This window comes from Zingiber officinale, chromosome 1A (genome assembly GCF_018446385.1).
Source record: "Zingiber officinale cultivar Zhangliang chromosome 1A, Zo_v1.1, whole genome shotgun sequence".
Classification (NCBI taxonomy): domain Eukaryota; kingdom Viridiplantae; phylum Streptophyta; class Magnoliopsida; order Zingiberales; family Zingiberaceae; genus Zingiber; species Zingiber officinale.
The window spans coordinates 93,261,267-93,274,060 of NC_055987.1; the positions used below are offsets into that span (position 1 = coordinate 93,261,267).

The 12,794-nt window shown below is 31.6% G+C and overlaps 1 protein-coding gene across 1 annotated transcript; it reads right to left on the reverse strand.

Moving 5' to 3' along the window:
- Positions 1-712: 712 nt before the first annotated feature.
- Positions 713-1,389, reverse strand: LOC122000229. Its single transcript, XM_042554704.1, has 2 exons — positions 973-1,389; positions 713-904 (listed from the first exon to the last, which is right to left on the reverse strand). Exons 1-2 carry the CDS (start codon positions 1,387-1,389, stop codon positions 713-715), a joined length of 609 nt encoding a protein of 202 aa, XP_042410638.1.
- Between the last annotated feature and the right edge of the window lie 11,405 nt (positions 1,390-12,794).

Genomic DNA, 12,794 nt, shown 5'->3' on the forward strand with positions numbered 1-12,794 from the left:
ACTTATTTTTATTATCTCAATGTGAGTAGGTTTTCTCCCCTTTTCCTGAAACTACTTACGGAAAAATCATTTTTAGATCAAGTGTCAAGTAACATTAACAAATATTGTGGATTTTTATCAGTGAATGAATATTCAAAGAGATGAATTATGAAAGGAATTGGAAGGATTTTAATGAGAAAACCTTCTAACTAAATATGCATAAAGACCACACAAAGAAATATTACTATATTTACGCTACTTTAAGGCACTTCACATCTCTATAATTGAAATAAATTTTGACTCTAACTAATTACATCACATTAATAATATTGTACAGAAAAACACAAAACATACATCAAATCATATTCTTTATCAATTAAATAAGTAACTAATCACAAAAAAGAAAATTATAGTATTGGGTAGCAAAACAATCATAATCGATCACTATCATGACATATTAAGTAAAATCATAGAACTTCAGTAGTTTAGGATTATTATGATCTATACAATAAATGGATTATGTTAATTTAGTTGTAAAAACAAAACATAATTTGATACTTACAAATTTATGCTCCAAGGATGGAATATTTGTACGACCCAGCGCATGACTCCCTCTTTTTTTCTTCGCATTTTCTTGATTATTTTTTGAAATTTTATAAAAAAATTTGCATTTAATTTGACACTAGTCATATATAAAAAAAACAATCAATATATTTACTACTTCATTAGTGTTCTAGTAATGGCACAATGCTTCCCAAACTTCAGGAGTCAACTTTTGAGGAACTGGACGAATGGAAACAAGCTCATCCAATGGAGTATTCGGATCATAAAACTTAGCTTTGATTTCAGTCCTCCATCGCCTCCATGCTGCCCCCATCATTTGCATAATAATATCTCGATGGTGATCGGGAATATCAAAATGTGCCTATAAATATTAATAAATAATATGAAGGCATTAAATTCAAATTTGGAATTAAACACTTAACAACTTACAGTCACTTTTCTCCATGCATCATTCAAGCATTTTTTGGGCATCTTTCTCCAATCAAGAAAACTAAGGGGCAACAATTTCCCATTTCTAGCAATAGTACCCACAAAATTGGCAAGAACTGGTTGTATATCCCCATAAGGCTGGCCTCTTTCATTAAATTGCACTACAAGTACGTCATCAGGATCTAATGCATGCACATCCCTCATCACTGTCCTCCCATGTCTATTTTGTTGCCTTTGAGACGTAAGCATCTCCTCAGTAAACTCCTCATTTTGATCTAGTTCCAGTGCACCATTTTGTGTATCCAATTGTGAATTTGATGTTATATCATGTGATTCATGTTTATCTTGAAGATCATTGTCTCTCAATTCTTGTCCTCTGATATTTTGAATCAACTTTTGCTTTCTTTTATTCACCATTATCAGTAATAACCTGAAAATAATGCTTAAAAATTGCATGAAGTTATTGTTATAGATATAAAACAAAAGCCAATAAAAAGAGTCAATAAATAAGTAAAAGGACAATTAAAAGTATCATTAAGACAACAATGTTGGCAGATACAAACATTAAACAATAGATAAATCATCAATTTACATTAATATTCCATATCTCAATGTCATTCAATGGTGATTGATAAGGTATAGTTTGATGTCCAGGAGTAACTCACTAGTAAACAATTAAGAGTCATGTATACAACAAATTTCTAGCTAACTTAAATATAGAAAAATTAGTTAAGCAAAAAACATATTCCAGTGATTTCTTATTTCATTATCATACAATAAAAATGACAATCAAATTTCCTACACCATAAACAATCAAAGTGTATAAAATTGCCCAAAAAATAAAACATAAAAAAATTTCCTACACCATAACATAATGCACAAAAAAATAGAAGAAAACTTATCATCTTCCTTCACATAGTACCAAAAATGTATCTTACACCCAATTTAAAAATAACAAAAATTGAAATAGAATATAGTGTTTAGTTTGCATTGATTGATATTAACTAGATTACATCCCAAATAGACACTTGAAACAACATAATATGAATAAAAAGTTTTCAGAAATGAGATCTTAAATCCTGAAACATCAAAGCCCACATTACTTTTTCCATGTTTGATAACCAGCAGTAGCAATAAAAATTGCAATACTTTATGTTGGTGCGGGAAGCATCCGACGATCGAACCTATGTTTTGATTATGTCAAAGGGTTCAAAGTTAAGGTGTTTTGGTTTCTAATATGTTGAACAAGTTTGCAGAAAAGTCCGAAGTGTACTTAGGCAAAAGTCCTAGCTGCGGTTAGGCAGGTGGAAAACCCTAGGGGGTGGTAATCCTATGCGGAAAGTCTTGGCCGGTCGAGAGCTTCAGGCAAAAGTCCTAAGGGAGGGGGGGGGGATAACCCTAGGTGGAAAGTCCTGGTGTTGCGAACCAGGTGGAAGACTGGACCAACCGAGAAGCGGAAGTCCGGCAGAAAGTCCGGAAGCTTCGAACACTGAGCAAAAGCCCAGTCGATCTGGAGGATCGCACTGGCAACAGGTAAATCTCCTGAGTGGAGTAGGTGAGGACGTGTTCCCCGTAGAGGGAACAGTAGGCGTCGGGTCGACCTAGGGTTTCCGGTTGAAAATTCGAAGTCAGACTCGGACAGTCCGATGACTGTCAATTATATCTATCATATTGTTTCTGTGCTAACTTTGTTTTGCAGAGATTGTGTTTGGGACTAACACATTTTGCAGGATCAAAGGAACACACTTAGCCTCGGATGAACAGTGTCCGAGGCGCCTCCATGGGGCTTGGAGGCACCTCGGGTGCTAGCCGAAGCCAGCTGTCCAGAGAAGCTGGAGGCACCTCAGAGGAAGCTGAAGGCGCCTTGGACCAGGCGTTGGAGGCACCTTGGAGCAGCTTGGAGGCGCCTTCAATGGGATAAGGTGCGGCCATATCAGAGCTAATCAACACGTGCGACTCGGTGGCCTGGAGGCGCCTCGGACAGGCTTGGAGGCACCTCCATCACTGTTTATAAGGAGGGTTCGAGCAGCAGCTTGAAAAATCAATCAAAAAGCTGTCCTTCTTCAACGTACTGCTCAAGAAACATTCCAGAAGTGCTGTAGCAACATCCCGACTACCCGAAGCTTCAGATTTAGCCTTTTGTTGTCGGTATAACTTTTATTACAACTTTCAATTGTACTCAACGTGTAATAATTTTCTGATATTATAGTTGTTGCCCAACATAAACACTCAACGTGCGCGGGCCTTGGAGTAGGAGTCGCCACAGGCTCCGAACCAAGTAAACGACCGTGTTCGTGTGTTTTTCCCTTTTCTTTATTTCCGCTGCGTGTTTCACTCCGATAGTTTTACGAAAAGAACGAAATAGCCACGGACGCTATTCACCCCCCTCTAGCGCTTCTAGATCCAACAATTGGTATCAAAGTGGGGTTGCTCTCAATTGGTACAACTACCGTTCGAGCATTTTTTTTCGTCGCTTTTTCATTTTTTCCTTCCAAAATTATTTTTGAAAAATTCTTCTCATCTCTTCACCACTCATTAGTATTGATAAAATATCGCATTTAGCAAAATTTGAAATAATATTTTTTTAATATTTTTTAAATAATATTTTATTATTATTTTATTATTTTTTCTTGAAATTCATGAATTTCTATTTTCTATCCTTCTACCACACTGCTAATCCAGGATTAAGTCCTGGGACAAGTTTTTTGTTCACTTTTTCGTGCAAGATTCAATGTCATTCCAAGAAGGATTTTGTACCGTCCGCCCGCCACTCTTTTCTGGCGAGGACTTTGGATATTGGAAGAACCTGATGGAATACCACCTCAAGACGCAAGTCGAGATGTGGATCATTATCCAGATCGGACTCGAGCTTCCACGTGACGACACCGGAAAACTTATCTCATGCATCAACTGGGATTCTAGCACAATGAAAAAAGTTGAAGCCGATGCCAAAGCAACTTGCATGCTACAATGCGACCTAACCAATGAGGAGCTGAACCGCGTCGGCCCCTTCTCAAGTGCAAAAGAATTGTGGCAAAAATTAATCGAGCTACACGAAGGTATTTCCGATACGAACGTAAGTAAGTGTAATTTAATGGACGATTCATTAAAATTAAATGAGTAGACTGATACTACTTCGGCCGAGGAAGGTGTTACATTATTTGCAGGAATAAACAAGATGAGGAAAGCACTGAAGGCAACATGGTCTGAGTCTTCAGATGAATCCGGGTCCGACGAAGAAGAATCGACAGGCCTCCTCGCATTGCCAGTACAAGTAAACCTTGATGAAACCGAAAGTGAATCAGACACCGAGTCCGAGCGAAGCCACGGCTCCGCATCCGTTTCCGAAGGACCAAAACCTATAGTAAGTGCTTTAATGTCTAGTATTAACTTAGATGACTCGGAAAATTTAATTCCGTACTTATTTAAAAAGTTGGCTAAATCCAACGTCCGGATTAAGTCGCTCCAAAAGGAGGTAACAACCCTTAAGGGAGCGACTGACTCGAGTTCTTTAACTGAGTTAGTTCAAATTGGAAGTTCAACTCAATTCCAACAACTTGAGGAAGAAAATTTTAATTTGAAAACTCAAATTAAAGAACTCAAGGACACGTTGGAACGGTTCACCTTGGGTTCCAAGAATCTGGATCTGATTCTTGGAAAAAAGCGAGCCGTTTACAACAAATCCGGACTTAGATTTAAGACCAAAACAAAGTATAAATCATATTTGTCGTTAGTAAATAGAAATAATAGAAACATAATTCAAGCATGAGTCCCCAAGTCAAATTTGGTTAATCAAGTTGGACCTGGTCACTATTGGGTCCCCAAGGATCAGATCCATTTCCTTGATAGACCACATCGAGGCTATGATCCAGGGGGAGCCAATAGAAAAACCATCTCAATAAATAGATAAATTGATTGATGCTTGTTTATTTATTTTCCTTGCAATATACATGCTTAGACTAGGATAGATTAAGGATCTAGGCGTAATTTACACTTGCTAGTTAAATCTAGGAGTTTCAAAAAGAAAATTAAATATATATTTCTTTAAGCAATTCTATCTAGGAAGGGGTGGATGATCCCATACCCAAGAAGGCCTAGAGTCTCGCCTTGACCTGGGAATCAATCATGGAAAGACATATTTAATTGACTAATTGGAAAACCTAAGTTTAAATTAAATATAAATTAATCCTTAGAAATAACCTAAATTAAAGATAACTATCTCACAAAATTACTTAAGATTAATTGATAATTTAAAATCGGGTGACAGTTTAAATAAATTCAAATTGTTTAAAAATTAAGCAAATTTAATTAAAATCAACTAAACCCAATAAAACTTTGAAAAATTCTTTAAAAATATTTTAAAAATCATTTTCAAAAATCTTTTAAAAAACTTTTGAAAATTCTGTAAAAATTATTTTTAAAAACTTTTCAAAATTTTTTAAAAATCTTTTAAAAATCATTTTCGAAATTCTTTTAAAATTCCTTTAATTAACTATTCAAAATTCTTTTAAAAATAATTAAAAAAAACTTTTTAAAATTCTTTAAAAATTATTTCAAAAATAATTTAAAAATAATTTGAAAAATCTTTTAAAAATCATTTGAAAAATATTTTAAAAATCATGTTAAAAATTCATTAAAATCATTCTAAAATTATTTAAAAATCATTTTAAATTCTTTAATTATAATTTGAAAAATATTTGAAAAATCATTTTAAAAATTATTTAAAAATCATTTTAAAATTCTTTAAAAAATTATATGAAAATCTTTTAAAAATTCTTTAAAATCATTTGAAAAATTTTTAAAAATCATTTTAAAAATTCTTTAAAAAATTATTAAAAAAACTTTTCAATTTTTTTAAAAAAATCTTTTAAAAAAACTTTTAAAAATTCTTTTAAAAATATTTTTAAAATCATTTTAAAAATTATTTTAATTTTTTTTTCAAAATCCATTTAAAAATTATTTAAAAAAAAACTTTTCAAAACTCTATAAAAATTATTTAAAAAAAACTTTTCAAACTTATTTTAAAAATCTTTTAAAAATCCTTTTCAATATTCTTTTAAAAATTATTTTTTAAAAAAACTTTTCAAAATTCTTTATAAATTATTTTTTAAAAAAACTTTTAAAAATTCTTTAAAAATTATTTAAAAAAAAACCTTTCAAAATTCTTTAAAAATCATTTAAAAATCCGTTTCAAAATTCTTTAAAAATTATTTTTAAAAATACTTTACAAAATTATTTTAAAAATTATTTTAAAAAACTTTTCAAAATTCTTTTAAAAATCATTTTCAAAATTTTTTTAAAATTGTTTAAAAAAAACATTTCAAAATTTTTTTTTATAAATTCTTTAAAAAAAATTCTTTAAAAAACATTTAAAACTAATTTTCAAAATTCTTTTAAAAATCTTTTAAAAATCATTTTCAAAATTCTTTTAAAAATATTTCAAAAAACTTTTCAAAATTCTTTAAAAATGTTTTAAAAAACTTTTCAAAATTGTTTAAAAATCTTTTGAATTTCTTTTTCAAAATTCTTTTAAATAACTTTTCAAAATTCTTTTAAATTTATTTTAAAATATTTTCAAAATTCTTTAAAAATCTTTTAAAAATCATTTTCAATATTTATTTAAAAATTATTTTTAAAAATAACTTTTCAAAATGCTTTTAAAAATTATTTAAAAACTTTTCAAAATTATTTAAAAATCATTTAAAAAAAATTTCAAAATTCTTTTAAAGTCTTTTAAAAATCCTTTACAAAATTCTTTTAAAAATTATTTAAAAAACTTTTTAAAATTCTTTAAAAATATTTTGAAAATCATTTTCAAAATTCTTTTAAAAATTATTTAAAAAACTTTTCAATATTCCATAAAAAATATTTTAAAAATCATTTTAAAATCTTTTAAAACTTAATTTTAAAATTATTTGAAAAATCATTTAAAAATCATTTTAAAAATCTTTTAAAACTTAATTTCAAAATTATTTGAAAAGTCTTTTAAAAAATCATTTTAAAAATCTTTTAAAACTTAATTTCCAAATTATTTGAAAAATCTTTTGAAAAATCATTTTAAAAATCTTTTAAAACTTAATTTGAAAATTTTTTGAAATATCTTTTAAAAAATAATTTTAAAAATCTTTTAAAACTTAATTTCAAAATTATTTGAAAAATACTTTTAAAAATCCTTTTAAAAATCTTTTAAAACTTAATTTCAAAATTATTTGAAAAATCTTTTGAAAAATTATTTTAAAAATCTTTTGAAAAATTATTTTAAAAATATTTTAAAACTTAATTTCAAAGTTATTTAAAAATATTTTAAAAAATAATTTTCAAAATCTTTTAAAACTTAATTTCAAATTTATTTTTAAAAATCTTTTAAAAAATCATTTCTTAATTATTTAAAAAATAGTTTTAAAAATCTTTTAAAACTTAATTTCAAAATTATTTCAAAAATATTTTAAAAAATCATTTTAAAAATATTTTTAAACTTAATTTAAAAAGTAATAAAAAAAATCATTTTAAAAATCTTTTAAAACTTATTTTCAAAATTATTTGAAAAATCATTTTGAAAATATTTTAAAACTTAATTTCAAAATTATTTGAAAAATATTTCAAAAAATCATTTTAAAAATCTTTTAAAACTTAGTTTCAAAATTATTTGACAAATCTTTTAAAAATGATTTTAAAAATGATTTTAAAATAAATTTCAAAATTATTTGAAAAATACTTTTAAAAATTATTTTTTAAATCTTTTAAAACTTAATTTCATAATTATTTGAAATTTTTTTTAAACAAATATTTTAAAAATCTTTTAAAACTTAATCTCAAAATTATTTGAAAAATCTTTTGAAAAACAATTTAAAAATCTTTTAAACTTAATTTCTAAATTTTTTGAAAAATCTTTGAAAAATCATGTTAAAAATCTTTTAAAAAAAAATTCAAAATTCATTGAAAAATTTGTTTGAAAACCATTTAATTTCAAAACCTTTGAAAAATTAATTTCAAAATAACTTAAAATGGTTAATTAATTTGAAAATATTATTCAATTAATTTCAATCAGTTTAAAGGGGTTTGAAATATCTGTCAAATTATGATTGAAAATGTTAACTCCAGTTAATTTGTAATATATTGTCAAAAGTTTAATATTTACTCATTTGAAATTCAAACTTTTTGTAACGACTCGACCCTCTTGGCCCATTTGGCGACCCTCGGGTCGTCGACCGTCGGCTCTTATGTCGTCGGGCCATTTGGCGACCTCTCATGTCAAAGGGTCGTCGGTCGACGACATGAGAGGTCACCAAATGGGGCGACAACATAAGAGCTGCCAGTTGGGCCGCCACAAGGGCCGCCCAAGAGGCCAAAAGGGCCGGGTCATCTCACTTGGTTACCAGGATTCATAAACTCTAATACTTAAGCTTGGAGGTTTAGAGTTCGAATCCTGGGGGAGGCAAAAATCCACTGACCAGGGGTGGAAAGTCCTAGTGAGTAACGACACGGCCAAGGGTCATCGGTCGACGACATTAGAGGTCGCCAAATGGGCCGACGACATAAGGGCCGACGGTCGACAACCCGAGGGTCGCCAAATGGGCCAAGAGGGCCGGGTCGTTATAATAAAAAGAAGGCACGGCCAAGGGTCGTCGGTTGACGACATGAGAGGTCGCCAAATGGGCCGACGACATAAGGATCGACGGTCGACGACCCTTGGGTCGCCAAATGGGCCAAGAGGGCCGGGTCGTTACAATAAAAAGGGGCCTTTTATTATAACGACCCGACCCTCTTGGCCCATTTGGCGACCTCTCATGTCGTCGACCGACGACCCTTGGCCGTGTCGGGATTTTTGCCTCCCCCAGGATTCGAACTCTAAACCTCCAGGCTTAAGTATTAGAGTTTATGAATCCTGGTAACCAAGTGAGATGATCTCACTTGGTTACAAGGATTCATAAACTCTAATACTTAAGCCTGGAGGTTTAGAGTTCGAATCCTGGGGGAGGCAAAAATCCACTGCTAGGGGTGAAAAGTCTTAGTGAGTAACGGCACGGCCAAGGGTCATCGGTCGACGACATGAGAGGTCACCAAATGGGCCGACGACATAAGGGCCGACGGTCGACGACCCGAGGGTCACCAAATGGGCCGCCAAATGGGCCAAGAGGGTCGGGTCGTTACACTTATATTTTCAATAGTTTTATTGACAAAGTTAACTTTATCTCACACTCACTCATAAGCTAAACATGCCTGAAAACCTAGAATAGGTGAGATGAAAAATTAGGCAAAATATAAAAGACCTATTATATTTTATACATGCTTGGACTCTAGGACCCTAGGGATTCATGTTTGCATTAATTAAGGGGGAGTGAGCGGAGTCAAGCTAAGTATCAAGTAACTTTTGAAAAGCTTTTCAAATTTAATTAAATATCTTTTGAAAAACTTTTCAAATTTAACTCAGTGTTAAATGATCTTTCAAAACTATCTCTAATTTGGCTATATTTTTTTATTATCCCCTATCAAACTCCCTACTTTTCAAACTAAGAATTTAACTAAGTATTAGTAACGACCCAAATTTTCTCATTTTGAGCCCCAAAAATAATTCAAAAATATTTAGAAATGTTATAGAAAAATTCTAGAGATTTTTAGAGTATTTTTATGCTATTTTTGGAGTTCGTTTGATATTTTTACCAAGAGGAAGAAGTTTAAAAAAAATAAAAAAATAATAATAAATATATATGTTGAAGCCGGGTTTTAAACCCAGGACCTCAGACCCGAACCAGGTTTTTATCGAGCTCAGCCAACCAACTAGTCTATGACCTGCTTGTGAACATATATGGAGTGAGATATATATAAGTAGTAGTTAGGAACAATAAAATAAATTGGAAATAAAAGTGCGCGGCTGAGGAATCAAAGCCGCAACCTGGGATTTGGTTAAAGCCGGGCTGACCAAGTGTGCTAGCGATCGTTTGTTATTAAAGAAGGAGAAAAGTTCCATTTAAGCTATAGTTGGAAACGAAAATAACCTTGAGTATAAGATTTAAATCCTTTTCTTAAAACCTAAAATTTCTCCCGAAATTCCCTTTCTCCTCTCTCGCGGCGCGGCGACGATTCCTTCTCGAGCGGAAACGAAGCCGAGCTTAGGGCTCAACTCCAGCGGCCGGCCAAGGCAAGGTTCTGTGGATTCTTCACACCGCCGAGCTCCTCTCGACGAGGAGAAGTTTGGAGCACGAGGAGGAGCCACGATTTTGAGTCTTCCGATCAGAGCTCCGAGACCTAGAAGTCCTCCTTGCGTCCGGTTGTAAGTCCTAAAAGCAAGGGTAAGTTGCTACTCACCTGCAGTAGGATAGTTCCGGATTCGTATTCCTTCTTGTTTTTGAATTTTCTGAGAAGATTGGGAATTCATGTTTGTTGCCGTGAGGTTGTTTTTGTGCCATGTAGTTGCTATTTGGGTTCCTTTTTGCTTAGTTGTCGTGTAAGTCATTGATAAAGGATTCTGCTGTGAATGAATTTCCTTTGCATTTCGATTGTAACATGCCTAAGGATTTCTGCATTTCTGTGGATTCTGATGGGTTAGGGTTTGCTGCTGTGAATCACATAAAGAAGATAGAAGAGGTTTTGATTGGATTAGGTTTCGGTTTTTTTTTTGTAGGTAAAGCAAGGTTAGGGTTTCCTTTGTATTTCGATTGGATTCTGATGGCTTAGGATTGCTGCCGTGCCACTGAACAGGACGAACTGTTTCTTTTGGCTTTCGGATTTTGGCTGAAGAGAATTATGATATTAGAGATTATTAGAATGGATCCAAGAATTTGATTTCTTCTGTGCAAATCTGTTGAAGCATGTTAACGATTTCTAAAACCTTACAAGAGCTTAACTAGTAATGATGATGACGGTACTGGAATTTCATTCGTTGAAGGTATTGATTAGTTTTAATTGATATGATTCATGTATGCAGAAATTAGATACAAGTGTTATTGCTAGGGCTTTGGAGTTTTCTTTGAGTTTTGGAAGATGCTGAATTGGTTATTGTTGCATTCTGGATTCTTGTGATAACTTTGATTTTGGTTTATTAGACTGATTTGGAAAGTGATGAATTTGTGTTGGTTCTTCAAGATAGCTTATAGTTTAGGGGACAAGTAGTAGTAATCCTTTGATCTCCACAGTATGCTTAGCTTTGCTTTCACAACATGTTTAAGTTGTTATATTCTTTGCAACATAGCCTAAGGAGCATGGTTGTGCTATGGAACCTTAGAATTTGTAGATAGAAGGGATGGTAAAGTGCCCCATTTGAATCTGTTTAGGGGTTTATGAGAAGTTCTAAGCAAAGCAAGTTCAAGGTCATGATAGGATCCCAAATTTCAGTATTTGAGGATTAAAAGCACACCAAGTGTTTGAATAAATGCCAAGGCATTTTATTATAAGAAGTATAAGTATTTAAGCAAGTTTTTTTTTTATAGAAGTTTAAGTTCCAATAAGTAGATATTTTTGTACAATTATGATCTACGGTTTCTTGTTGATGAGAGATGATAAGGTTTAATTAGTAGAGATTAATTCCAGGCCGCTTAGTATTTAGTAATTTAAGTTAGTTAATTAACAAGGTTTTGAGGTTGTTAAGCATTTGTGTAATATGTAACAGATTTATTGAGGTAATAACTCTGAGTTAAAAGATCGAATGACGAAGTATTAAAGATAGATTGAATTACTTAGTGTCGTCTATAGCTTGATTGATTAACTAGTTAGTTAGTCTAAGTAAAAGGAGTATTGGAGTATTAATCCGTTTAACAAGTATTAGATGAATTTATTAGGATTAATAATTCGATTAAAAATAAACTAGGAGATTGTTGGCATACTCACTGTAGATGCACCACTATGGTTTGGTAGTAAATATGTAACATGACTTCCTCTGTAAGGAAATATCGAAAAGGATGACACGGATTACATGTTTTCTGTAGATATACCTGATGTGTTTTGCCATTTATATGGTGGGTTAAGTAGTAGATGATGGGTTAAGAATAGAATAACCCTTCCTTTGTGCATTTCTGTAGATACGGACAGCTTTACTTGGAGCATAGAACAACCCTTCTCCTTGTGAAATTCTGCAGACATGAACAGCTCCATTCGGAGCTTAGAACATCCACTTCTTTTATAGATTTTATTAAGTGTATAATGCAGATTTGGTTAAGTGTATAATGCAGATTTAGTTAAGTGTATAATGAAGATTTGATTAAGATCACAAGTGCAGATTTTATAAGTTTAATATGCTGATTTTTGTTAAGTTTAGTATAGTGCAGATTTTTGATATTAGATGAGTGGGGAAACTTGAAATCAATTTGGAAGTTTTAATGTAGTTTAGATCTCCTCATAGTGCAGTTTTAAAAGATTATAGTGAAGTTTGATTAAGTCTTTAGAGTGCAGATTTTTATTAGGAAGAGCTGTGCAGATTTTAATAAGTAGATTTTTATAAGTATAGCATGCAGATTTTTATAAGTATAGTATGCAGTTTTTAATAAGCAGATTTGTATAAGTATTGTTTGCAGAATTTAAAGTGCAGATTTCATTGTGTTATTAGCTGGACATAAGCAGTTTCCTCTGCAGAATATTAAGTGCAGATTTAGTTTAGTTCTTTAGCAAATGCAGCTTTCATTTATGCTATTAGTAGAGCATGAGCAGTATTTCTCATTTGCTATTACAATAACATGAGCAACCTTTCTTTTAAAGCTTTAGGGTTCTAGATTTCTTTTTGTATACTAGCTTGAGGTGATTAGTTTGTGGCAAAGTATAGATTTAGGTTTCTTTGCTACTTCAATATGCATGATTGTGTGTTACCTAGTTAGTTTCACTCATAGATGCAT